Source organism: Heteronotia binoei, chromosome 21 (assembly GCF_032191835.1).
Source record: "Heteronotia binoei isolate CCM8104 ecotype False Entrance Well chromosome 21, APGP_CSIRO_Hbin_v1, whole genome shotgun sequence".
Taxonomy (NCBI): domain Eukaryota; kingdom Metazoa; phylum Chordata; class Lepidosauria; order Squamata; family Gekkonidae; genus Heteronotia; species Heteronotia binoei.
This window is the reverse complement of record NC_083243.1, coordinates 97,230,468-97,254,980: the sequence shown is the minus strand read 5'-3', so window position 1 is coordinate 97,254,980 and position 24,513 is coordinate 97,230,468. Positions and strand designations below refer to the sequence as shown.

Genomic DNA, 24,513 nt, shown 5'->3' with positions numbered 1-24,513 from the left:
GTAGCAGCATGACAATGTCACAGGAAAACAAATTAAAGCTGTGGCCTCTTTAAAGTTTTAGACCAAATGTTATCCAACTTCTGCCATATTTTTCCTTGGGACCAGTGCAGTTCATAATGCTGAACTGAGGAACTAAATAGTCTTTATTTACAGAAGAAACTGAGGAAAGCGACTGAAACAATACACAGTATTATTTATTTATAAACCACGTTTCTTGTTCAGATGCAAGGCAGATTATTTCAGAATATAAATCAGCACAATCACTCAGTGCAATCAGACTGCTTAAAACAATCAACTAACAATCCAATAGGAGTAGGATTACAGAATTAGAAAACAATGTGATCAACAAACTAAGACAAGGTAAACAATAAAGGAAGAGTATTGCAAGTTATGAGATAATGCATTAAAAGCAGGTGATACTTACAATAAAAACTGAAATATACTACAATCTTAATCCATTATAAAGGTATCCACCTGGACATTCCATCATCATCATCATCATCTTATATTCTAAAAGAGAAGTTGACCAATTTTTGGAGACTTAGAATACAGTGACTGCACCAGTGAACAGGCAAGATAGACTGTTCTACAAACTTGAGAAGGGCCCCAGGTTTGCAGAAAAATGTGAAATGAAAGAATACATTTTTTTTTTTGGGGGGGGGGAGCGTATCTAAAAATCCAAACATGATAAAAGGAGCATCTGTATCTTTAAGCAATGGGTTCCCTTCATGGCTACTGCTGGGTGATTTAGGGCCAATTATATAATTTCATCTCATTCTACCTCACAGGGTTGTTTTGATGAGAAAAAAGGAAAAGGGAAGAATACTGCATATTGCTTTGGTCCCCATTGTGAAGAAAAGTGGGCTACAGAAGTAAATACATAATAAATATGGCTGAAATAGGAGGCAGATAAAAGGTATGTAAATTGGTGAATGGCTGAGAAAGTGAGAATGAAGGATGGAAAAGGGACAAGATATGCAGACTGAAAGGAGGAGGGAAAAAGAAAACACTGTGAAGAAGGAGATAGAGGGGAAATGATGTAAGCTCCCACAAGTTCTTGAAGGTTCATGCAAGATTCATAGGGTTGCTAGATCCAGACTGGAGAAGTCCAGGAGATTTGGAAATGTAGCCTGGGGAGGACAGGGACCTCACTCAGTGGGATACAATGCAATAGAGTTCACCCTCCAAAATATCAATTTCCTTCAGAGGAACAGATCTCTGTAGTATGGAGATGAGCTGTAATTATGGGTAATTTCCAGGTCCCAGCTGTAGGCTGGCATCCTTAAGATGGCCTGCCCAGTAGCCAAACAACTGGGCCACAGTTTTCCTAGGTGGAAGCTGCTGGAGGTTGGGGAGATGGAAAACTGATAACAGAAGGGCAGATAAAGGTAGATTTGGCTGTTGGGTGCAAAGGAAATAGAGTGTTCTTAGGATTTCACTGTTACTTTTTAATGAAGCAGAACTTGTAAAAAATCAGATGAAGTAACGCAAGTTGCAGTCCATTTCTAGTCACCAGAAAGCTTATGATTTCAGAAACACAGCGGGTTTATGTTAGCAGCACACCACCTTATACATTATTACCCTGTACTAAGTGTGCTATTCAAAACTGAATGGATGAATCAAAATCTAGAAAAGCTAAACTCAACCCATAAAACAAAACTCCTTGCAAGTACAAAAAAATTTAAATAGTAGTTCTAATCACCCCTTTTCCTTAAGAACTACAATGAAACTTGAAGGGAACATGCATTATTTATTCAAATAGTTCTGGAGGAATCAAAAGTATGTACAGTGTTTTTTGTTATAATTGACTTATAAGCTCTTCTGTTCACATTGGATACACAGGGACTGCAATGGTAGCAGGGTGAGATAACTCTATATGATGTTTTGGTTGATGGAAATTGTGAATGTGGCTCTCTGCAATCTGCAGAATGAGGGTCAGATGAGGCAAAGAACAATGAGACTCATTTTATAAGTTGTCCATCTTACACAGCATTTCATTTCCAACAGTGGCCAAACACCTGGCAACCTTATTTAAATGGTTCTGGAAACTCAGAAGCAGAGTGTGAAGGCAACAGTTTACTGGTATTTACTGGTATTCAGGAGTGTACTTCATCTGAACATGAAGATTTCATTTGCCACCATGCTGAACAGGCATATAGTCCATGACTTTGTCTACCTGCTTTTCAAGGGATCTAAACAATCCATGAACTAGTTACACAATGTAATACTTTCTTCTGACTGCACTGAACTTACTGTTTATTAGCCTCACTATGTGAACCAGAATTGAAAAAGTGATTGATAGGGGATCCTATTATTTCCTATGTTCATAATTATGTAAAGTTTTAATCATGTCACCCCTATCTAGAAGTTTGACACAGAATTCTAAAAGCCCTGCTCCTGCTTCTTTGTTTTATTAGTTTAATAATTCTAGCCTTAGATTAGTGTAATATTTATTATCTTCTGATTCTTCAATAAAGAAACTAGTTTTACTGTTTTTCACATTTGCTCTTCAAGGATCTCTCATGTTATGCTATCTGGCTCCACTTATGTTAAATTTGTTTGTTAGTTCTATAATTTCATCTTTTCTCACCTCTTAACCATTTTGTCAGTAGAGGAATTAAAATGTATCAGTTTGTAACTAAACAGGGTCTTAATACCATCTGGGAGTATACACCAAACCTGTGGTCATGCAGCACCCTTACTGATTGTACCTCAGAATAGTACTTCCTTGAAGGTATTGAGAATTTAATGATGGCTACTGAACAAATCAATTACTTCAAGACTAGGATTCATGGATCAGGTTCCATAAGCAAAGGGAGCTTTTTGATTTGTTTATTTCAAAGGCACTACCACACGGCTAAGCATTTTGAAACTGAGGGAAGCTTGAAAAATTCTATTGGTCTTGTTCAAATCTCTTGCATAAGCCAAACATTCCTTTCAGTCCTGGTCTATGTACTCAGAATTTTGCAGAAGTAGAAGCTGAGACATAGTGGGCAGAACCATGTTTCTTCATGATAATTATCTGCAATGCCTGAATATCAAGAGTCTTTACCACTTATAGTCTGTAACAATATATTACTTCTTGCATCATTTATATAACCCACAATCCCTTGCAGATGGCAACAAACATGCAGCATACAACAAAATATGAGTGGAGTTTAAAGGCTAGTAAAGGATTAACTGTCAAAATAATCAAATTTTACATTTTCAAAAGAACCAAAACAGATTTAACACTTAATACTTAGAAATAATACTTATTTTGTTTTGCTAAATACATCAAATATGATCCAAAGTGTTTGGCTGCCTACACTTACTTTCACACTTGAAGAAATTTAACAGTACTTTTGGTAGCGGGGGGGGTGGGGGTGGAGGGGGCAGGGAGACATATCTTTAGAACATTGTGTTAAAAATATACCAGTTTCCCTACCTGTTTCTCACTCAAAGCTGTGATTTTGGCTTGAAGTTCATGAAGCTGCTTCTTTAAATCAGCATTCTGATTACAAAGAAATAAAAGTTTTATTAACACAGACTACAGTAAGATTTTAAACAAATGGAAAATATTATAAATAACACAAAGTTGCATAGCCCATCAGACTGCTTAATCAGCTCAACAGTGAAGTATATGTACACTGTCCTACTCTCCATTTAGTGGCTCTTTTCATCACTTAAAGGTCTTTTGGTGGTTGGCGGAGAAGACACACGATGGTCATTCACTAAAAGACTGCATAAACAGACATTCAAAGTGCTTTATACTATATTGAAAACAAGTTGTTTTAATCTGATAGACTGGCTGCCTCCAACTGCTTCTGACTCTACCACTAAATATTAATGAGTACATGTTACAGACACATGTCTTCCACACCTCAGCATGTGTGTCTCCCCGCCTCAGCATGTGTGTCTCCCTGAATGCAGGAGGGGAGAGAGTATGCACTTCAAATGTCTAGCACACACACACACAGAGTTTTTAATACATAATTATACATGTCTTGGAAAATATAAAACTGGACCATCCATCTTCTTTAGAATTTTGTTTATATTTCTGAAATCTACAAATCGTTACAGTCATCTGTACAACATGTTATTACTAGCAGTTACTGTGTTCTCTCAATTCTAGGAAATATCAACTGCCTGTAACATTTACTTAATATACCTACAATCACGGGTGGAATTCTAGCAGAAGCTCCTTTGCATATTAGGCCACACACCCCTGATGTAGCCAATCCTCCAAGAGCTTACAAAAAGAGCCTTGTAAACTCTTGGAGGACTGGCTACATTAGGGGTGTGTGGCCTAATATGTAAAGGAGCTCCTGCTAGAATTCCACCCCTGCCTACAATCACCATAATATAGTATCAATCTAACTTATTTTGACAATCTGTTTTATCTTTGCAATGATTTCTTTTGACATTTAACCAGGGTTAGTGCAACCAGTATGCCAGGTAGGTGGCCACCTAGGGTGCCATCTGGTCATAGGGGAAAGCAGCAGGTGCCCCACCATCCCCAGTACCCTTCCGTGCCGCTGCCTTCCCCGCTGGGAAGGGGTGGGTGGGGGCTGCACAGTGGCAGATGCACTGAGGCAAGGGAGGGCCAGCTCTGGGCACTTCCGAGTGCACAGGGTGCCCCCACTCAGTCTTCCCGGGTCTGTGCATCCACCAGAAGAACAGACCCAAGAAGGCTGAGCAGGGGTGGCGGGGCAGCACGTGCACTCAGAGCCAGCCTCCTCCCTTGCCGCCTAGGGCACAAAACCCCCTGGCGCTGGCTCTGAATTTAACTACGGTGCAATTGATGTACTACTGCAGATAGCTGAATCCACAGATCAAGGTCACATGGAGACTAGAGACATTTTTCTGCAAAACTTGAAGCACTCACCAGGTTTACAGAAAAATCTGAAAACTAAAAAAAAATACACAGTGGGGTTTAAATCCCTCAAAATATCAAGTAGCACTCTCTGCACAATTGCAGAGAACGCACTTACCTTTGGCAGTATACTGATATACTGGGCATGCCCCACCACTACATGCCAAGTAGGCTACCACTGCTGCAGCCCAGGAGACTTGCTAGACATGCTGCCACTGCAGTTCAGGAGATGCACTGGGCATGCCATCACCACCACCTGGGAGATGCACTGGGCATGCTGCCTCTGGTGGAGCTGTCCAGGAGTTGTGGCAGGTCTCCAAATGGCAGAAGCACAGGCTTGGGACTCGTGTTGGGCACAGGCCTGCCAAGAAGTGGGGGTGTGAGGGAATCCTTCCCCACAAGTATCACAGGCTTACACTTGTCCTGATATATTATGCTAGACACACAATTCTGGTAAAGCATCCTGTGAGAATATACAACAGGTGGGGACATATTATCTATCTAAATTTCCAGGACTGTTTTTTTCAAGCATGATCTACCACTAATAGGCAGCCCTGCTTATGGGATCATCTATGAAAAAGTTAAGCGATTATCTATTTGAATGTAATCATGGATTTTCAATAGTCTTCATATGAATACAAGACGAATGTTATGTTAGAAAGAGCCAATCAGTTCACTTACAATGCTAGTGCCATGCAGTGAATTTGCCATATTTTTCTATTTCACTTTGAAAAATGCTCAAATGAAATGCAATAGAGAAGAATTATTTTATTCCAGCTTGAGTAGTAGTATGAACAAACATGTTTACCTGTGGATCCTGTTTCATTTGGGCAACCAGTTTCTAGAGAGGAAAAGAGACAGACATTAATATTTTGAATAGCTTACTAAAAGTTAATTTGTACAATGGCATTTAATTATTGTTGAATTTTAAATCAGAGCTTACCATGTTCAGATATAACTTCAAAATCTTATGTATTCATACATATATTGCTTTTCATAAAAGCTGACAGCGCATTACAACCACCATTACCTACATCGGGGTCTCCAACCTTTATAAGCCTGTGGGAACCTTTGGAATTCTGACAAAGGGTGGTGGGCACAACAACAAAATGGCTGTTACAGGAGGTGGAACCAACCATAAAATTTCAGGGAGCAATGATATATGTCACTCTCATAGTGATTCTTCAGTGTTTACAGTAAATGCTCAGTTAAACAGGTAACCTTTTAACCACAAGTACCATGCTGGAAACAACAACCTAAATCCTTAAACTCAATACTAATAGGAATTGGAATGAAAGTTGCTAAAATCTAAAAGTTGCTAAAATCTAAAAGTTGCTAAAATCTAAAAGTTGCTAAAATCTAAAAGTTATCTAAAAAGCTCTACAGAAAGCAACTTAAGGTGTTTGGTGACTGACTTGAGTAGCCTAATATAATGGTTGTCATGAGAAACTCTACCCACCACAAAAAGTAATACAGGCAACCACCTCAGATGTAAAAAACACTGTTTTATATCATTAATACCTGCACATTTCAAAATTACAGAATTGCCTACAGATGGTCTTCAGTAGTACAACATGATCTAGATCAGGGGTGGCCAAACTGAGACTCGGCAGTCACATATGGCTCTTTCACACATATTGTGTGCCTCTCAAAGCCTTCACAACCCATTGGCTGGCTTCGAGAAGACATTTGTATCCTTAAATCACTACTTCAAGTCAATCCAGCTGGCAGCTTGGAGAATGCATTTAGAGTTAAAGTTGCTTTCCTTCTACCTCTCCTTCCCTCCCCTTATCTTCCTTCCTTTTTCCCTTCCTTCCTTCTCTTAAACATCTGATGTTCATGTCTTGTGACTCTCAGACATCTGAGGTTCGTTCTGTGTGACTAAGCAAGTTTGGTTAAGCAAGTTTGGCCACTTATTAAGAAAGAATTAAGATTAAGAAATTTTAGATTTAGAATTAGATTAAGAAATTTTCTGAATCATCCACTGATGGAAGTGATAAAGACACACTCCTGATCCAAGGGGAAACAAATAAGGAACTATCCCTTGTATTCCCTTTTACCATTTTGTCATGAAGAAACTGTGCTGACTTTCTTTGCAAAGACAAACAGAAAGGCCTCAAGAGCTGCCTCATGACCATTAGAAGCCCAAAACACAAGATGAAAAGTGAAGTCCAAAACGTGTTTCCTTTTCTCCTTACTGCAACACATTTTATGGAATAAACGTATGTTTATTATTATGTAAGGCAAGAAAAGTTCTGGAAAGTTGTTGAAGTCCTTGAATGCGAAACAGTGGCTTTCAAGTCACTGAATGTTAGATGGCTATCTGGACATTCTGAATTGCAGGCAGTGATTAGAAACACTGAGGTTTTGTCTCCCATTGTAAAGATCAGGTAGAAAAATACAAAGATGCAGTCTACAACTACAGATGCAATCTACAACATAGACATGGCAGTCATTGTGCAGTTTGTGGAGTGAGTGTCTATGCACCTTTTCCCTGCAGCCACTGTGGCCAGATCTGCCTGTCCCGCATTGGTCTTGTCAGCCACCAGCGAGCCTGCAGCGGACGTGGACTACTGCACCCTTCTTAAATCTTCGTTCACGAAGTCAAGTCGAGAGAGAGAGTCTATGCACCTAGAGTGCAGATTTCTTGACAATAAATGGAAGGAATGATGAGTTTTTGAGATGGCAGCCTTTGCTTCTACTACGACATCCAATTTGGATTTGATATAGTTGCTCTCTTTTCTAGATATTCTGCTTATTCCCTGCCCCCTTTCTGAGAGAAATGAGGAAAAGGTTAATTGGTCAGTACCAAGACTTCAGATTTATTGTGGTAGAGGAAGTTAAATGTACCTTGATGAGGTCCTTTGATGATGCAGTCCATTTTTGCTTTCCATGAGAATCACTTCTGTGACACTGCATTTCTTTTGAATATCTGTGCCATGTTTCTTGCATGCAGTTCAGATTGCAAAAGTAGTTTCAGCTTCATGAACATGATCAAAATGAAGACTTACAACTAGTTAGAAGTGTTCCCACTTAGAGATGTTAATGAGAATCAAGTCCTACAAAAATTCAGGGCTACAGACAGATCTTGACAAAGTGTACTCCCTGTGGGCATCAGCCAAGGACCACTGTCAGAAATTGGATAATTAGTATTAGTATTGCCTACTTATGATATACTTGTCCTTGTAGTGCTTCCGACGTTCTTCAGAGGCACACTGTAGTTATAAAAGTTTTAGTGGATTCCAAGTGCCGTCTTGTCCACATAACAAAAGAAACAGTTTGTTCAGTTATGACTCTGCATTTAACAGAGGTACAGTTCTGTCTTATTTGCCCATGTTGAACCATGAAAACTTTTATCAAGATCCCAATAGGAGCCACACAGCTGCTAAGAAGCTGGGAGACTGTTGATCTGTAAAAGAAGTAGGTGACATGAATCACCTCTCAGTGGGGAAATCCAATCTCCAAGTTGCTTCTTCTCTGTAATTTCCTTGCATATCTAATAATAATATGTAGGGTCTACATGTGCGTTTGCTTTCCACCTATGCAGTGTGTTCTCAATATCCACATCTTTGATGCAGAAGGTCCATTCTGGTGGTCTTTTGTGAAGTCTTTTCCTGTGTTGCACCATTTCTGAGGCATCCTGTGGTAGCAGTTGCTTTTTTATTTTTTTTCCTTTCTCCTAAAAATATGCTATTATTAAGTACGGAGCTATTAATTCCCCCCAACATCATGTTACACAGTCAGCACTCTGAGTTAAGCAAGACTACTCAGCAATGGTTAACTCCTTTTCAGCCAGGGTTCATTGCAAATAATTTAGTTAGACTACAATTCTGGTCTCTTGTCGCCTTTTACTTTTTTTAAAACTATCCTGATATACACACTTGGGTATGACCAATATATTAACCTCTCACTACAAGGTGCTCAATTCTCCCCGCATTGTATACATTGAAGTCTAGAAATAGATTCTACGTTTCTATCCTCTACAGAGAAAATTCTTGGTGCTTTATCTATCCAGGATTTTCCATTATGTGTAGAGTTGGGGAAACTGCTGCAGAGCAAAATTCTTAAGAAGGCAGCTTTGAATTTGGTGTCTTCACTGATTATCTGGTTTATTGGTCACTAGGACAGGAAAAGCATTTTAACACTGAATTTCAAAAATTAAATTATGGATGAAATCATGTCACTGAAAGGAGACTAGAAATGATGTCACAGGAAAGAGAGCAGCTGGATATTCTGATCTTTGATTCAAAGCGACATTGCAGAAAGTTACATCAACAGTGACATCATATTGCCCCTCCCTGGGCACTGTCCCCAAGTCTTGCATTGCCCATTACCCATTTTAAGATTACCAAAATAACATTGGGAACATAGTATAAGAATTAGCACAGAAAAACAAAACAAAACAAAACTGTGTAAAATAAGACTATTTTATAGAATATCTTTTTAAACAATAAGTTTATAAATATTGTTTGTGTTTGTACACTAAACAAGTTTTAAATTCACTTTGTCATATTTGTCTTAATTTTACAAAACATACATAATAATAGAACGATTACAAAGCAATTCAAGCACCCAGAAAAGCGCACACATAGAACAGTTACAGTATCCACTTGTTCCTCTCAATAGGGAGAAAAATTAGAGGGAACATTGGTTCCAAGTGTGTTTCAGAATTGTGGTGGGACCCAACAGCACCCTCCTCCTCCTTCTCAGACTCTACAGTAAGCTGATGATCAAGGTGGAGGAGGTCAGCACTTCTTTGAAACCAGCTTTGATATTTTCTTATGCTTGATTTTAGGCTTAGTTGTTTTTTTAAAAGGAAGGGATCTGCTAAAGGGGCCAGGAAGCAGGACCACTGCTCAGAGACTCCAATGCCAGAATTGACAAAACTGAGCGAATCGATGCTGGTCTCAAATAATTCTCAGAACCACTGGATGACTTAAGTACATCAGTTGATGAGAATCTTTCCTCAAAGGACAGTCTTTAGTCTCAAAGCCGTCACTATGTGTCCTAGCAGCCATGTTGTAGCATTCTCCAAGACACATCAGGCCTAGCTCATGCTCATCCATATAAGCCATCTTTGTGCCACACTTCATACATTTTTTCAAAAGTGCCTTAACAGATATGGTCACTCACTGCCCAAGTTAGAGAACAGCCCATTGGCACTTACCATGAATGGTCCTTCTCTGAGGTTTGAAAGACATCTCTGTGGGTTATACCAAGGTTCCTTTAGTGAGGCAGGAAATATTTTTCTTCTTCCTTTTGGTGACTTTGGAATAACTTGCACTTTCACTTTTGGGTCTCCAAAAGCAGAGAGTTCAAACTAAACTTAATGCTCTAGTTCTGAAAAACATACTAACATGAACAAGACTAACATGAACAATACTTGAACAGCAGAAGGCAAACAAAAACAAACAACAAGGAAGAAGAGAACAGCACAGAGAAAAAATAGGAAAGATGATAATGGGAGGGGTGAGATGTCCTCCTGACCTCAGAGGAGAAGGGCCCTTCATGGTAAGGGCCAATAGGCCATTCTCCCTCTACGTTGGAGGACACCTTAGTGTCCCTTAGATAAGCGGGATCATAATCATCAGAAGACATCACATTGTCCTGCAAAACTCTTCTTCCAAAGGCTGTGTCAGCAAAAGCGATGAAGTGCAGTTTGTAGTAGCAAACAAAAGAAGATATGGAGCACCATATTGCTGCTTTGCAGATCTCGTCCACGGAAACTCAGTTGAGAAAGATTGAATTAGTGGAAGTGCACAGAGAATGCAATCTGACCCCCTTGGAAGAAGCCAAGCCTGTGGCCTTGTATGCCTCTATAATGCATGACCTGAGTACTGAGTGGATAGAGGACTTAGACATCCTGTCTCCCATCTCGGGAGAAGAAATATTGATGAACATATATTCCATCTTCCTGATAAATGTAGTTCTCAAGATGTAGATCTTGAGCACGCTTCTGACATCCAAGGTATGCCACATTAACTCCTTGGGATGCTTAGGATGTAGACAGAAGGTTGGAAAGTAAATCTCCTGCGTAGAGGAGACCTTCGGCAGAAAGGTGGAGTTAGTCCTCAGCACCATTTTGTCCTGAAGACGCAAAGATTAGATTTCACAGGCAATACACTAATTTCAGAAACCCTTCCTGCAGAAGTCATTGCTACCAAGAAGAGAATCTTCATACATAACCATCTCAGGCCCACTTCCCAAAGTGGTTCAAATGGTGGCTTGGTAAGGGCTGACAAGACTGTATAAAGTCTCTATATAGGGAAGCGATAAATTTGAGGTGGAGCCTTGAACTATGCACCTTGCAAAAACAACGGAATGTGAGGGTGCTTGGTCAATCTGTAGCCACCAATGATGGGAAGCACAGTGGACAGAGCTGCCATCTGTCTACAAAGAGTGCAGGACTTCAAACCTGAGAATAGACTGTCCTGTAAAAAGGATAAAACAGAAGCAACTGATGGTTAGAGAGGATCAACATTCTTCCTCCTACACAATCTGATGAAGGCCTTCCAAGTTGTATTGTAGATATGAACGGTAGACTGTCGTCTAGAAGAAAGAATGGTGTTCATCACTTCAGACAGGTATCCTAGTTGGATGAGATGTCCCCACTCAATCTTCAGCCAGTCAAACACAGCCAGTCCAGATGGGGATGCCATATTGGTCCCTGGAGAAGAATGTCTAGAGTCACTAGGAGATGTGGAGGAGGATGAACTGCCAGCTCCTTCATGCTGAGACCAAGGTCATTGGTCCAGAACGGAGCTACCAGAATTACTTTGACCTTCTGTTCTCTCACCTTCCAAACAGTCCTGGGGATGAGAGGGATTGGAGGAAAGGCAAAGAGAAGACCTTGAGGTCAATGGGATGCCAGGGCATCTGTTGCTTCTGCTTCATTATGGTAGTGCCTCGTGAAGAATCGTGAAAACTGATGAACTGAAGACGACACAAAAAGATCCACCAGGAGCCCACCCAGGCATAGACATATAAGGTTGAACAAATCTGGTTATAGAGACCATTTTCCTTTGCGGATGGTTTCCCTGCTGAGCCAGTTGGCTTGACTGTTGCTCACCCCTTTGATGTGTTCCATCCTTATCGAAGCTACATTTGTCTCTGCACAAGAGAGAATCTTCATATTCTCCCAATGGAACTGGGAAGACCTGGAACCTCCCTGCTTGTTTAGGTAGGCCTAACAGAGACCAAACAAACCTTTCCAGTGAGATACTGTGGAACTCAGTGGTATAATCCTGAGAAACCACATCTAGTGTCCATGAGTTCATCTGAGAAGCCTCCAAGGCTGGAAGAAAATAAAGAAGACGGGCCCCCACTGGAAGACTCACACAGTCACGCTAGTTTGGATTTGGAGCCATGGTCTGTTCTATCATTCTTGTTGAACTTGGAGCCAAAGAAACCTCTTTTGAAAGAGGACTTGGAAGACTCCCAATTAGACTTCTTGGGGTTTGGATGGAACCTAGCCATGGAGTACTGGGTGTAAAAGGAATGCTTTCCATGCCTGTCTGAGTGCCAAAGACACCTGGGCATGGCTGTCTTCTTGTCTCCACTAGGATCTTGTCCAAAGAATCGTCAAACAGAAGGTCCCCCTGAAAGGGATTGGCAGTGACAACAGATTTGGACAGCAGATCAGCCTGCCAGATTCTGAGTCACAACAGCCTCCTGGTGACTGCAGTTGAGGCCATGGATTTGGAGGTGAACATCAAGATGTCCAAGGTAGCATCTGCTGAGAAAGATGTGGCTTTGAGGATGAGGGTAGCCATTTCCAGAAGACATCAATTATTTTCAGAAAGTAGCTGGATCAATTTTGAATCCACACAATGGATGGTGTAGAAATAGTAAATGCTGTTGTGGAAGCTCTCACCATCATTGCTATCACCTCATGCACCTTTTAAAGGTTGTTTCTACCTTCTATAATATACTATTTTATAGAAAAACATATTTCTGGAAGAGAATAAATTCCTCACTTGTCTATTATTTTCCCCAGCACCATAACATGCATGTGCAAAGAGTGGACTTGTGTACACACAACCTATCTATAATAATTTCTAGTATCTGGATCAATAGATTGGTTTTCCTCCTTTCTCTGGGGATGGGGACAAAGGGTGGTGCTTGGCGAGCAGACTTCCTTGCGGCATCCACATATGTGGAGTGCCGCAGGGAGCCATTCTCTTGCCAATATTATTTAACATCTATATGTGCCCCCTTGCCCAGATTGCCTGAGGTTTTGGGCTGGGTTGCCACCACCCAGCTCTATCTGTTGATGAGTGGCCGGCCAGTCGCCACTCCTGACCAGTTGTCCGAGGTATTGGGAGCTGGGTGTGGCTGGGTGGTTACAACAGAGCTGGCTGAAGCTGAATCCAGCTAAGGCGGAGTTCCTGTACCTGAGTCGGGGTGGGGTGGGGATGGGCATCGAGCTCCCAGCTTTGGACAGTGCCACATTGGTGCCAACAGGTAAGGAGCTTGGGAGTGACCTTGGATGCCTCCCTTTCCATGGAGGCCCAGATCACGAGGATTGCCGGGTCTGCCTTTTGTTATCTTTGGCAGATCAGGCAGGTAGCACCACATCTATCCCCCCAAGACCTGGCTACAGTGATCCATGCAATGGTCACTTCCAGACTAGACTACTGTAACTCATGCTATGCTGGCTTACCCTTGAGACTGATCTGGAAACTGCAGCGGGCGCAGAATGCTGCGGCTCGCCTGCTGACTGCACCACCTTTACGGGTGGGCATTTGGCCGGCGCTCCGCGTTCTGCACTGGCTGCCCATTGAGTACCGGATCCGCTTCAAGGTTCTAGTGCTAACATTTAAAGCCTTACATGGCCTGGGACCAACATACCTCTAGAACCGTCTCTTTCCATATATGCCCAGGAGGTCGTTACGTTCAGCCTCCCAACATCTGTTGGCCATCCCCGGCCCAAGAGATGCCCGCCTCGCCTCAACTAGGGCCAGCGCTTTTTCAGTCCTGGCCCCAACCTGGTGGAATCAGCTCCCTATTAAGATCCGGGCCCTACCTGGCTTATTAGCCTTCTGTAGGGCCTGTAAAATGGAACTGTTCCGCCAGGCTTTTAACTGAGGCTGCGGGTGTTTATTCTTGATCTGGTTGGCCTCCCTGGCCAGCACTGTCATCTGTGCTAGGAATTGGAATAAAAACTGCCATCCCTATGAGATATCATGATGTGAGATGGCTAGGCTGGGCAATATGTGATGTCATGGTAATCTGAGTGCTGTTGATTTGTCTGTTTTTAAATGTTTTTATTGTATTTTGTTGTTTTATTATATTTGTACTCCACCCTGAGCCCTATGGAGAATGGACGGAATAGAAATTCACTAAAATAAATAAATAATTGGGCATAGGAGTCTTCTGGGGCAGCTATTTTCTGCCTAACATGAGGCATGGATTCATGTTATTATGTATTGTGCCATCTTTATTCTATTGTTTTTATTGTTGATGGATTTTTATATTGTAAGCTGCCCTGAACCCGCTTGTGGAATAGGGCAGGGTATAAAATAAATATAACAAGGTTCGGTAACCTAAAGGCAGATGATGAGTCTGTACTTATGAGCAGCCAGCTCAATGATGACTTACTCATATGCAGATTGAGGAGAACTGTCACATGGAATTATTAACAAAAGTGAAAAGAAAAGGCAAGTCAAAACTAAATATGAAGAATAGTTATTTATGAGAAATTATTGCTTAGTGAGTTGGTTGTCTAATGCAGGATGTGAACATAAACAGACTCACAATTCCCACTTATCAAACCATGAAAAACTCTCCATGGCATTCTTCCCAAATTTGGTTTTGGTTATTATCATCACCTTATACTTGAGATCTGTCCATGGTGTTTCATGGGATGCCTTTTGCTATAATGCTATCAGTGATGGGACTCTGTGTTGTGTGGCAAATCTTCTTCAGGAAATTTTGTTTGATAACTATCCCAAGTTTTTAATGGATCTTTCACAATCCTAGGCAAATTTTCTTTGTGTCACTAAAGTTTCAGTTTGATCAACGGCTCCCAGCCATATCTGGGCTGTGCGAAAGTGTGTCTTCAGGGTAATTTGCAGTGTCTATAAGCATACAAATTCATCTGTGGTATGAAATATTCTGGTTTTACCTATGTTGTGCTTCTGCACAAAATGATCATAATCCAGAGATGCTGTTAACAATCTGTATGAGTGAAGCAGTGTATGTGCATGTAAAACACCTATATATCCACCCTCAGATAGCTAATAAGATTCCTTTACTGCATGCTCATCCTTGCAGCCCTAGTTCAGTGACTAGAACCATAGATGCAGAGCTAAATATGCTTATTTTATGGCAGCAGCAAATGCACATGTGAATGATTCTTGCTGGATTGGTGTGATGGTGTCTTGTAAACCTCATCTTGTGCAAATGGAAGTTCTATTCATACACAGGTGTTGGACGTATGTATCAGTCATTCCTTTCTCTCTGTCACAGCCTCCTGTGTTATATTGTTCTGAAAAGGTCTTGAACCTCTGGAGTGCTTAGACTTCAGACCTTCTCAAAAACACAGGCCTGGACTGCATATACTCTGAGGGCAAGAGTTGTACCTTTCCCTCTGTTCCTTTTCATCCAGCAAGTTAGAATGTTTTTGAGTTCACCTCACAGTGCCTAGTGTTTTTCTCTTCTATTATTCATAGTTATATAGTTAAGGTTTTGTAAACTAGTGGTTTTTTTAGGATTCTTCAGTGTCTAGGGTGCAGTCCACCATTTTTTTAAATGGCCTCAGATTTGTTCAGGAAAGATCCTGTTCACAGATAGGCATGACATCTTGTTGATGCCTTTCGTCTTAGCTTGGGTTTCAGTAAGCAGGCTAAAATGAACTGTGCTCTGCATTTTCAGTTTCTTTTTTGGTGTCTGTGTCTTACCAGCATTTGCTGAAAATGTAGAGGCTGCAATCCTGGTGACATAAGTACACTGGTAGTCAGAATCTAAGATCCTTCACTAGGAAGAACCTTTCACTTCACTGTTCATGTGCTACCCTAATGTAGCCGGTTCCTGCTCTACTCTATGTGGATACTTTGGTGTTGCTGTCATTGTTTCTCTAGAGCTCTATAGAAAATCATTGCCATGTGGAAGCCATTCTAAGGTTTTCCCCCCAAACTCCGACGATGGCGAGGCAGTGGGTCATAAGGTCATAATCGACCGTGTCAAATGCTGCTGACAGATCAAGAAGTATCCGCAGCGCTGACTCGCATTGATCCAGATGCTATCTTAAGTCATCTGTGAGAGCGACTAGGACAGTCTCCATCCCATGGCCCAGGCGAAAGCCAGACCGGAATGGGTCCAAAGCGGATGTCTCATCCAGGAAAACCTGTAACTGCTCCACCACCGCTTTCTCAACTACCTTACCCAGAAATGGTAAATTCAAAACTGGGCGGTAGTTGGCCAAGTAGTTGGTCAAGACTCCAGGGTCTAATGATGGTTTTTTCAAAAGTGGAAGAACCACTGCCTCCTTCAATTTCTCTGGGGAGGTCCCTGTTGAAAGGGACAAGTTGACAATATCACCCAGAGAATTAATATCCAAAACGGTGGGGCACTGGGTAATGGACCACAAACAAGGGAGGCCAGAATATTTGAATGTCTGCCACCTCAGCCCAAAGCCTGGTGGAACAGCACTGTTTTACAGATCCTGCGAAATTGAAATAAATTCCACAGGGCCCTGATCTCAAGTGGGACTATGTTCTACCAGGTTTATGTCTCCCTCATGAAGTCATCTATGCTCATGACCATGTCTACTAGCAGTTTCCCTATGAATGCCAAATAATACATCTTTTACTCTCACACTATTAAGGAGATATCACAGTACATTATTTAGAGCCCCACTGAAATTTGACCAACTCAGATGATGTGGTTATGACTAGAATATTAGTTTAAATATTTGATGCCAAGGACGGGCTGAAGTTTTTTTCATATTTGCAAGTATTAATTTTAAAAGAAAGAATTTTATGCAATAAGTAAATCATGCCTGCCACCTATTGTCTGGAGTTAGTCATACTGAATATACTCTAGGAAAATCATTTGAGTTACATTCAATATGCAAATCAACTGACCCACTGATTCATACTGTATTTCCAGCATGGTCATCAGTGCCAAACCAGCTATTCATACCCCAAGACAAAAAATTCAGAACAAAAATAGACAACCATTGGATTAAACAGCATTAAGAATGCTCTGAGTACAGTTGTAAGAATTGTCCTAAAATCTGAATTTGTTTCGCTCTTAAGGAGAAAAGCTTACTAATGTGGCAGGAACAGACCCCATGAATTTTTAAATTAAAAAAAAAGGCTTCAGAGTTTTTTTTAACCTTTACAGGTTCAGTCATTGTATACCACCTGCATATGTACCCTATGTTGACTATGTAGTGGATTTTGTGACCTACTTACTTTCATTCCTGATTATATTATGTGTACAAGCTGTACAATAAAGGTTAGCAATGATAAAGTCAAATATGTAACAGCTATAATTGACAAACAGAAGATGGGGAGCATGTGATTTGTTGATCCAAAGGTATGTTTGCTGGGGGCAATTTCCACCTCTCACTACAGACTGTCCTTTACTGTCCCTGAAACTCACCTTGACTCTCCACACAGTCATGGAAACAATATCTTGGTGCAGGGATGTCAAACTCATTTGTTAGGAGCGCCAGATCTGATACAAATGGGACTTTGTGGGGTCGGGACATGTGTGTCATAAAATGTCATGTGAGGTAACAGACATAAACTTTATAAAGGACACAAACACAATTAAAGATATTATTTTTAACTTAAAATTCTTGCAATATTTTGTTTAAAATGGAAAGGTGGGGGAATAGAGGGATTTGGCAATGCAATTTTAAAAATAAAATATCAAGGAAAAGCACAAAGATCACAGCAGAAACTAAAAATATAAAATGCTCTGAGCCTGGGGAAACAATAAAATCAATGCAAGCTTCTTTCTCCCCACCCCCCAAATCTAGAGATTGGCAATGACTCTCCAGTATAACATTCCCCTTTGGCTGTAGGTTCCCAGATTAAAGTACTCACTAGGTCAGGTCACTGAGCAGAGACAAGCTGGCTCAAAGCATCACCCTTTATTTGCAAGGACACAACTTCAGAAAGCTTGAGCTTCAGCTGTCTATATAGGAATGCAGAAAGTGAAACTATCTCCACTCCATTAAAACACACTGCAGCACAGACAAAGCTGCAAGGAAAACGTGGATTGGATATTCCATCAAGGTCCTTGGGTACTATCTATCTGGGCTCAGAAACCTTACTAGAAAATCCACTCCACATTCTTCCTGCAGCTTTGATGGCGACTCCATTCCATGTTTTCCTTGCAGCTTTGTCTGTGCTGCAGCCTGCAAGGCAGGGAACTGAAAGAGCAGTGAACTTTGTCAGCCTCTGAGTTTCAAAAGGTGAGGACAGGAGGGCGGAAGGGAAGAAAAGAGCCCTGGGAGCTGATTAAAGCCACAGGCCAGACACCCCTGGTCTTAGGGAGCTCAGTGTGCTGCAGCAAGATAGTGAAGCCAGAAACTCCCATTTTATGTCCACTCCATGAGATCTCATTAAGACAAACTACTTTCACTACACTCTCCAAAGTAAGGTACATACAGCTGAGAATACCACTCACCTGGTGAACTTGAATTTCCACTTTTAGAGCCTCCTGCAGAGTCTGCAACTCCATTCTCTAAGTTCTCCACTTTCTTGAGTTGTCAAGGTTATTAAATCCCCACCACCTTTAGATGCTTACTTCAGAGGAACAGAAAAGGTCTCTTCTTTACACTGTCGCTGAAGAACAATATATTTAATAGTTATCATGAGAGAAAGGAAAACTTGAAAAACTCAGTTTATAAACAACCTGATTAAGAATACAATATTCAGTTTTATAAGCACATGATCTTTGCCTTTTATATTGAGGTTTTTTAGTAGCTGTAGTTCAGCAGAATGTCATGTTCCCTTGGGAGCTGGTCCCACTGAGTTAAACTGAACTTGCTTCTTAGTAAGTGTGCATAGCAGAGACCACAAACTAATAACATAAAGCATATATGCTCCAAGTGAGGATAACGGAAAGTAGTTATTTACTTATTTCTATACTGCTTTTCCTCACTGCTCAAAGCAGTTTACAGTAAAACAAGTGAAGCAAAGGTGGCCAGAAACAACGCATTAAAACATTAACAAAATTAAAACACCATTAGAACCAGCCAGACCAACCCTGTCTAAATAATATAGCTACCTAAACTGACTGAAAGATAATGCAGCCCTTACTTCAACTGGCTACCCATTCCATAAGAATGGGTATGCCACAGAAAACAATTTTGCCTTTAAAATCACAGATTTTCAGCTCATTTAAGGCAGAGAAAGAGCATCCTTTGTTGTTAGGATCTTATGGTTCATCTGGGTTCATTTCAGGGGAAACAAAACTCATTATTATTTCCTGAAAACAGCCTAATATCAAACAGTCTAATATAAAATGTATATGAAAACAGTCTAATATCAAAAAGGAACTAATAAATATTGAACCTGTCTAATTTTATTAACTTTTTCAAGTTTGAGATGGATCTGCCAAACACATATTGAAGTTTTAAGTCTCACTTCTATTTATTTCATCTAGAAATCCATAATTTCTCACAACAAATCCCCACTTCTTGTTTTATAGATACCTACTTGACAAAATATACTTTCTAATTAATACACTTCTCTAGAATTCACTTTGGCAATTAAAAAAAACTTACCAGTTTTGGAAAACAAGTACTGTCTTCAGCTCTATATCCACCCTAGAAAGAAGAAATATGGAAGAATCAACAGAGTACACTTAATAATATGGGTTTGAAACAGAAAAGGCTTTCATAAGACAGACTGTCAATTTGTCAAACAATATTTTTAAAAATATACAACAGTAAAAACAAAGTGAGAGAAGCAAACAAATAAAGAAGGAAACACTTCCAGTTTGTGCTAAACTGGAATGGAGTTCAAAATTTCTTTGCCAAATAACCTGAACAATCCAATGAGACAAATTAGGCAGAGAGTTATTCACTGAGTAGGATTTCAAACCCAGTTCTCTATGGTCAAAACCATCATCCTACCTACTATTCCTACTAGGTCCAACTACACTTTGCTTTTCTAATTTATTCAACCTAAACGTTATCTGTTTTGTAGATATTATTCTGATTAAAGGGCTTTTTTTGAGCAGGAATGCATAGGAACCCAGTTCTGGCTAGTTAGGTGTCAGGGGCTGTGGCCCAATATGCAAATGATTTCCTGCTGGGCTTTTTCTACAACAAAAGCCCTGTGTGAAACAATGGTGATGTCAGGGGTGTGGCCTAATATGCAAATGAGTTCCTGCTGGGCTTTTTCCACAACAAAAGCCCTGTATATAGGTATGGAGTACAAATGGAACTTGCATTCTGGAGTAGCAATGAGATGTGAGTTAATATGTGAACTGATTAAATATATCTTTATCACATAGCTGAGTCCAAAACTCTATGGTCGTTTTCGCACTCACCTCCAGCCGGCGCGACCCCCCTCTTCACCGCGCAGGATCTGCGCGGATTTCGCACTAAATGCCGCGGAGCATCCTTTTGCGCCGGAAACTCCCGTCACAAAAGCCGCTCAAACGTAAACCGCCAAAAAGCAGTTCCCGTTTGAGCGGCTTTTGCGAAGGGAGTTTCCGGCGCAAAAGGATGCTCCGCGGCATTTAGTGCGAAATCCGCGCAGATCCTGCGCGGTGAAGAGGGGGGTCGCGCCGGCTGGAGGTGAGTGCGAAAACGACCTATGTATTCAGCCTTAGGTGTTGGCTGCAATTGCCGGTATTTATTTTTACTTATAATTTTGAATATAAACCTTCCTTCTCTGAGTTCAGGGAGTTCAAGGCAAACAGCAAACAGAAAATGATGGGTGGGTTCAAAAACTAGCAAACTATGATTTAAATTGAGCTGTAGAGATTTCTAATTCAGCATAAATCACTATACTGAATCCCACAGAAGTCTGCCATGTGCATAACAATTTTTGTGCAAACAGAAGCACTAAGACTGCTTTTCGATTTCTCCTTCACCAAGTGAACAACTGTATCCCCAATATCTTTTCAACATGTGGAAGACACCTGTATTTCTTCTGATACCACTCCAAAATCAAATCAAATGAAATCATGTGAACTATCTGTTGCACATTCTATTGCTTCACTTGCACACTGTTGTAGTAGTTCACATGTTGCTGCTACCACTGCACTACCATGCACACAGGCAGAACTGCACTAAGTAAAACTCACATGTTGCTGGGTCCAACCCAAACATTCAAGTCAGTTTATCCTCCCCCTTCACTCACAAACAATTGCAGACTATGATTTACAATCCTGGTTTGGGAGGGGAAAGCAAGGCATACTTAGTTTGGAACTTGTTTTTAAAAGCCATCAACTGACTGAGCATGCGAGGGGAGGAGGGAGCGCATGAGCATAACATCCATTCACACTGCGCTAAAACAGTATTTGGTATTATGTCTGAACTCTCCCTGAGTAGCAATAATAATAGAGACAATTTCTAAACTCCTACAGTTAAAGTTCATGAGTAGCTTGCAAAAACATTCAGATGCGGAGTAATTATTACATGAGCAATTATTCAAAGCATTCATGCAGTTTACATTTACTCTTCAGAAAGAAAAGAAGTTGCTGGAGCTTTGTTTTCCCCATAACTTAACCCTAAGGAAAGTGATAGAAACTCAAAAGAAATAAACTTATTTCATTCACATGGTATCATAGGCAGGCAAAGCATTCGCAATAAACTTTAGCTATTATTCCTCTTTACAAGATATGGAAGTTTGCAATTAAGTTTGGCTGAGGGCGGGTGGGGGGGAGGGGAAGCTACCTCATCCAAAGGTTTCATAAATGAACAAAGGCCTGGTGGTGGTTACCTACATTGAAAACCAATGTCAGCCTTTACAAATTCATACACATCCATCTGAGGTTATTTAGATATTCCATGTAAAATACGCATTCCAGGAAGAAAATCTTGATGGGAGTACTGATGACTACACTATAAATTTTGATTTTTAAACTTTTTAAGGCAGCAGCTAACATGTTTAATGTTGTCTCTTTTTTACTTTCCTACTCCAGAAACTTTTAAGTGCATACATACAGCCTTAGTAAGTTCTCATTCAAATTCCAGAAGAGCAAATGTAAAGACAGGTTGCTTACCTGTAACTGTGGATCTTCGAGTGGTCATCTGTGCATTCACACTCATGGGATAGTGCGCTTGCGCCGATCCCCGAATCGGTACCTGAAAAGCCCGGGATTTTTCCGCGCTCGGCGCCAATGGGCATGCGCAGGCATCCCAGTGCGCATGCTCACCGGCGCCAGCGCGGGGATCCCGCCAGTTCCTTCCTGACCGCTGGAAGCCCCTACCGGAGGGAGACCGTCAGCAGTGGGGAAGGAGGGCGGGTAGTGTGAATGCACAGATGACCACTCGAAGATCCACAGTTACAGGTAAGCAACCTGTCTATCTTCTTCGTGGTCTCTGTGCTTCACACTCATGGGAGATTAGCAAGCAAAGCATACCTGGAGGCAGGAAGACGGTCAACCGGAAGAAACAGCTTGCAGCACCGCAGTTCCCAACCGAGTCCTCTGCTGAGCATGCACGTCCAGCGCGTAATGCTTCATGAAGGCATGCAGAGAAGACCAGGTAGCCGCCTTGCAGACATCGGAAAGGGACATACCTCTCAGGAATGCCACCAATGTGGCCATCGCCCTAGTGGAGTGTCCACGAACAGGTCCAGGTAAAGGCTTCTTTGCCAACAAATAACAAAGTTTAATTGTCTCAGTAAGCCACTTTGAAAGTCTCTGAGACGAAATCTTGGACCCTAACTTGGGGGCAGCATATGAGACAAAAAGTTGCTTGTCGTTACGAAAACCCCGTGAATGATTTAAATAAAACAGTAGAGCACGCTTAACGTCCAGCGAATGCAATCTACGTTCCTCATCCGAGGAAGGGCTAGGATAAAACGTAGGTAACCAAACCTCTAAGTTAAGGTGGAACTGAGAGACCACCTTGGGGAGAAAAGTAATGTCTGGAGCCAAGGAGACCCCAGCTTCTCGAAAAGCAAGGTAAGGATAGTCACAATGCATCGCCGTGAGCTCCCCCACACGACGAGCTGAAGTGATGGCAACTAGAAATGCAGTCTTCCATGACAAAAGTTGTAGGGAGCACGTTGCCATGGGCTCAAATGGACGACAAGTCAACTTGTCCAGAACCAGAGTCAAGTCCCACAGCTGTGGGGGGAACCTCGAAGGTGAGTGAAGTCTGAACAACCCCTTCATGAACTGTTTGGAATGAGGGTGGGCAAAAACAGAGTAGCCCTCCACTGAACCATGGAAGGCAGAAATAGCTGCCAGGTAGACTTTGATGGAGGAAAATACCAGACCCTCATCCACCAAGGCCAATAAAAATTCAAAAATTGTCGAGAGCCCGACACTGTCAGGCGGCACAAGAGACCCAGCTACAAAGTCACTAAACTTTTTCCACTTCCTTCCATAAGAAGCACGGGTGGAAGGCTTCCTACTATTTAGAAGGACTTGTTTGACCCTGGTAGAAAAACCTAGTGGTCGATGAACCACGCTGTCAACTTCAGATGCGGCACATTGTGGTGGAGCACGTGCCCGCCCTGAGTCGACAACAGGTCCGGTTCCGCCGGGAACTAGTAGAAGATCCCCCTCGACTGCTGGAGCAGAATCGAGAACCAGCTCTGACGGGGCCACCAAGGAGTCACCAGGATGCAGCGTGGCCTCTCCTGTACTAACTTGTGGACCACCCTCGTCAACAGAGGCAGAGGCGGGAACATGTAAAGGAATCGGCCCCCCCAAGGAAGTAGGAGTCCATCTCCCAACGAGGCTGGATCCGCTCCCCCTCTGGTACAGAACAAGGGGCACTTCTTGTTCTCGGCAGTTGCAAAGACATCCAGTTGTGGATACCCCCAAAGCTGGAACACAGGCTCTAGGAAGCGCCATTGCAGCTCCCACTCATGCGGAGAGGCCCCACCCCTGCTGAGAGAGTCCGCCTGTATGTTGAGGACCCCCGGCAGATGTGTCGCTTTTACAAAAATGTCAAACTGGAGGCACTCCATCCAGAAGTCCATCGCCAACGCACAGAGCCGACGGGACACTGTCCCCCCTTGCCTGTTGATATAACACAGGGCAGTGGTATTGTCCGTAAGCAATGCCACAGTCTGTCCCGCTACCAGTGGGCGGAAGGAACGGGGGGCAAAGTGAACCGCCAGCAGTTCTAAGTAATTTATATGGCACCGACGCAGGCTCGGTGACCACTGGCGCCCCACACAGAGATCTTCCAGGTGGGCCCCCCACCCCCATAGGGAGGTATCAGTAGTGATAGTCACAGTGGGGGTCGGGAGATGGAAGGGAGCACCCTGGCAGATGTTGCTCTCCGACTCCCACCATTGCAGTGATCGAAGAGCTGCAGGCGGGATGGTGAACCTCTTTCGAGGTGAGTCTCCGAGAGGACGAAAATGGCGCAGGAACCATAGTTGAAGACCTCTCATCCGTAGTCTTGCGAAACGCAGCACGCTTGTTGTCGCCGCCTTCAACCCCAGCATCCGCTGAAGCTGTTGGGCTGTGCCCCACTGCCGCCTTTGGAGAAGCTGCAC

General features: G+C 42.0%; 1 protein-coding gene across 5 annotated transcripts in view; it reads right to left on the bottom strand.

The window, feature by feature from the left end:
• The window catches only part of PHF21A (PHD finger protein 21A), a 311,929-nt gene that overhangs the window by 203,255 nt on the left and 84,161 nt on the right, over positions 1-24,513 (bottom strand). For 4 of the 5 annotated variants that reach the window (XM_060263354.1, XM_060263353.1, XM_060263351.1 and 1 more), the window contains exons 2-5: positions 19,602-19,643; positions 18,500-18,657; positions 5,664-5,696; positions 3,428-3,493 (exon numbers count right to left, since the gene is read on the bottom strand). In XM_060263354.1, the coding sequence (XP_060119337.1) occupies positions 3,428-3,493; positions 5,664-5,696; positions 18,500-18,553 (153 nt within the window). In that variant the 5' untranslated portion in view covers positions 18,554-18,657; positions 19,602-19,643. The remainder of the gene's footprint in view (positions 1-3,427; positions 3,494-5,663; positions 5,697-18,499; positions 18,658-19,601; positions 19,644-24,513) is intronic. The other variant, XM_060263350.1, reaches the window with a different exon arrangement.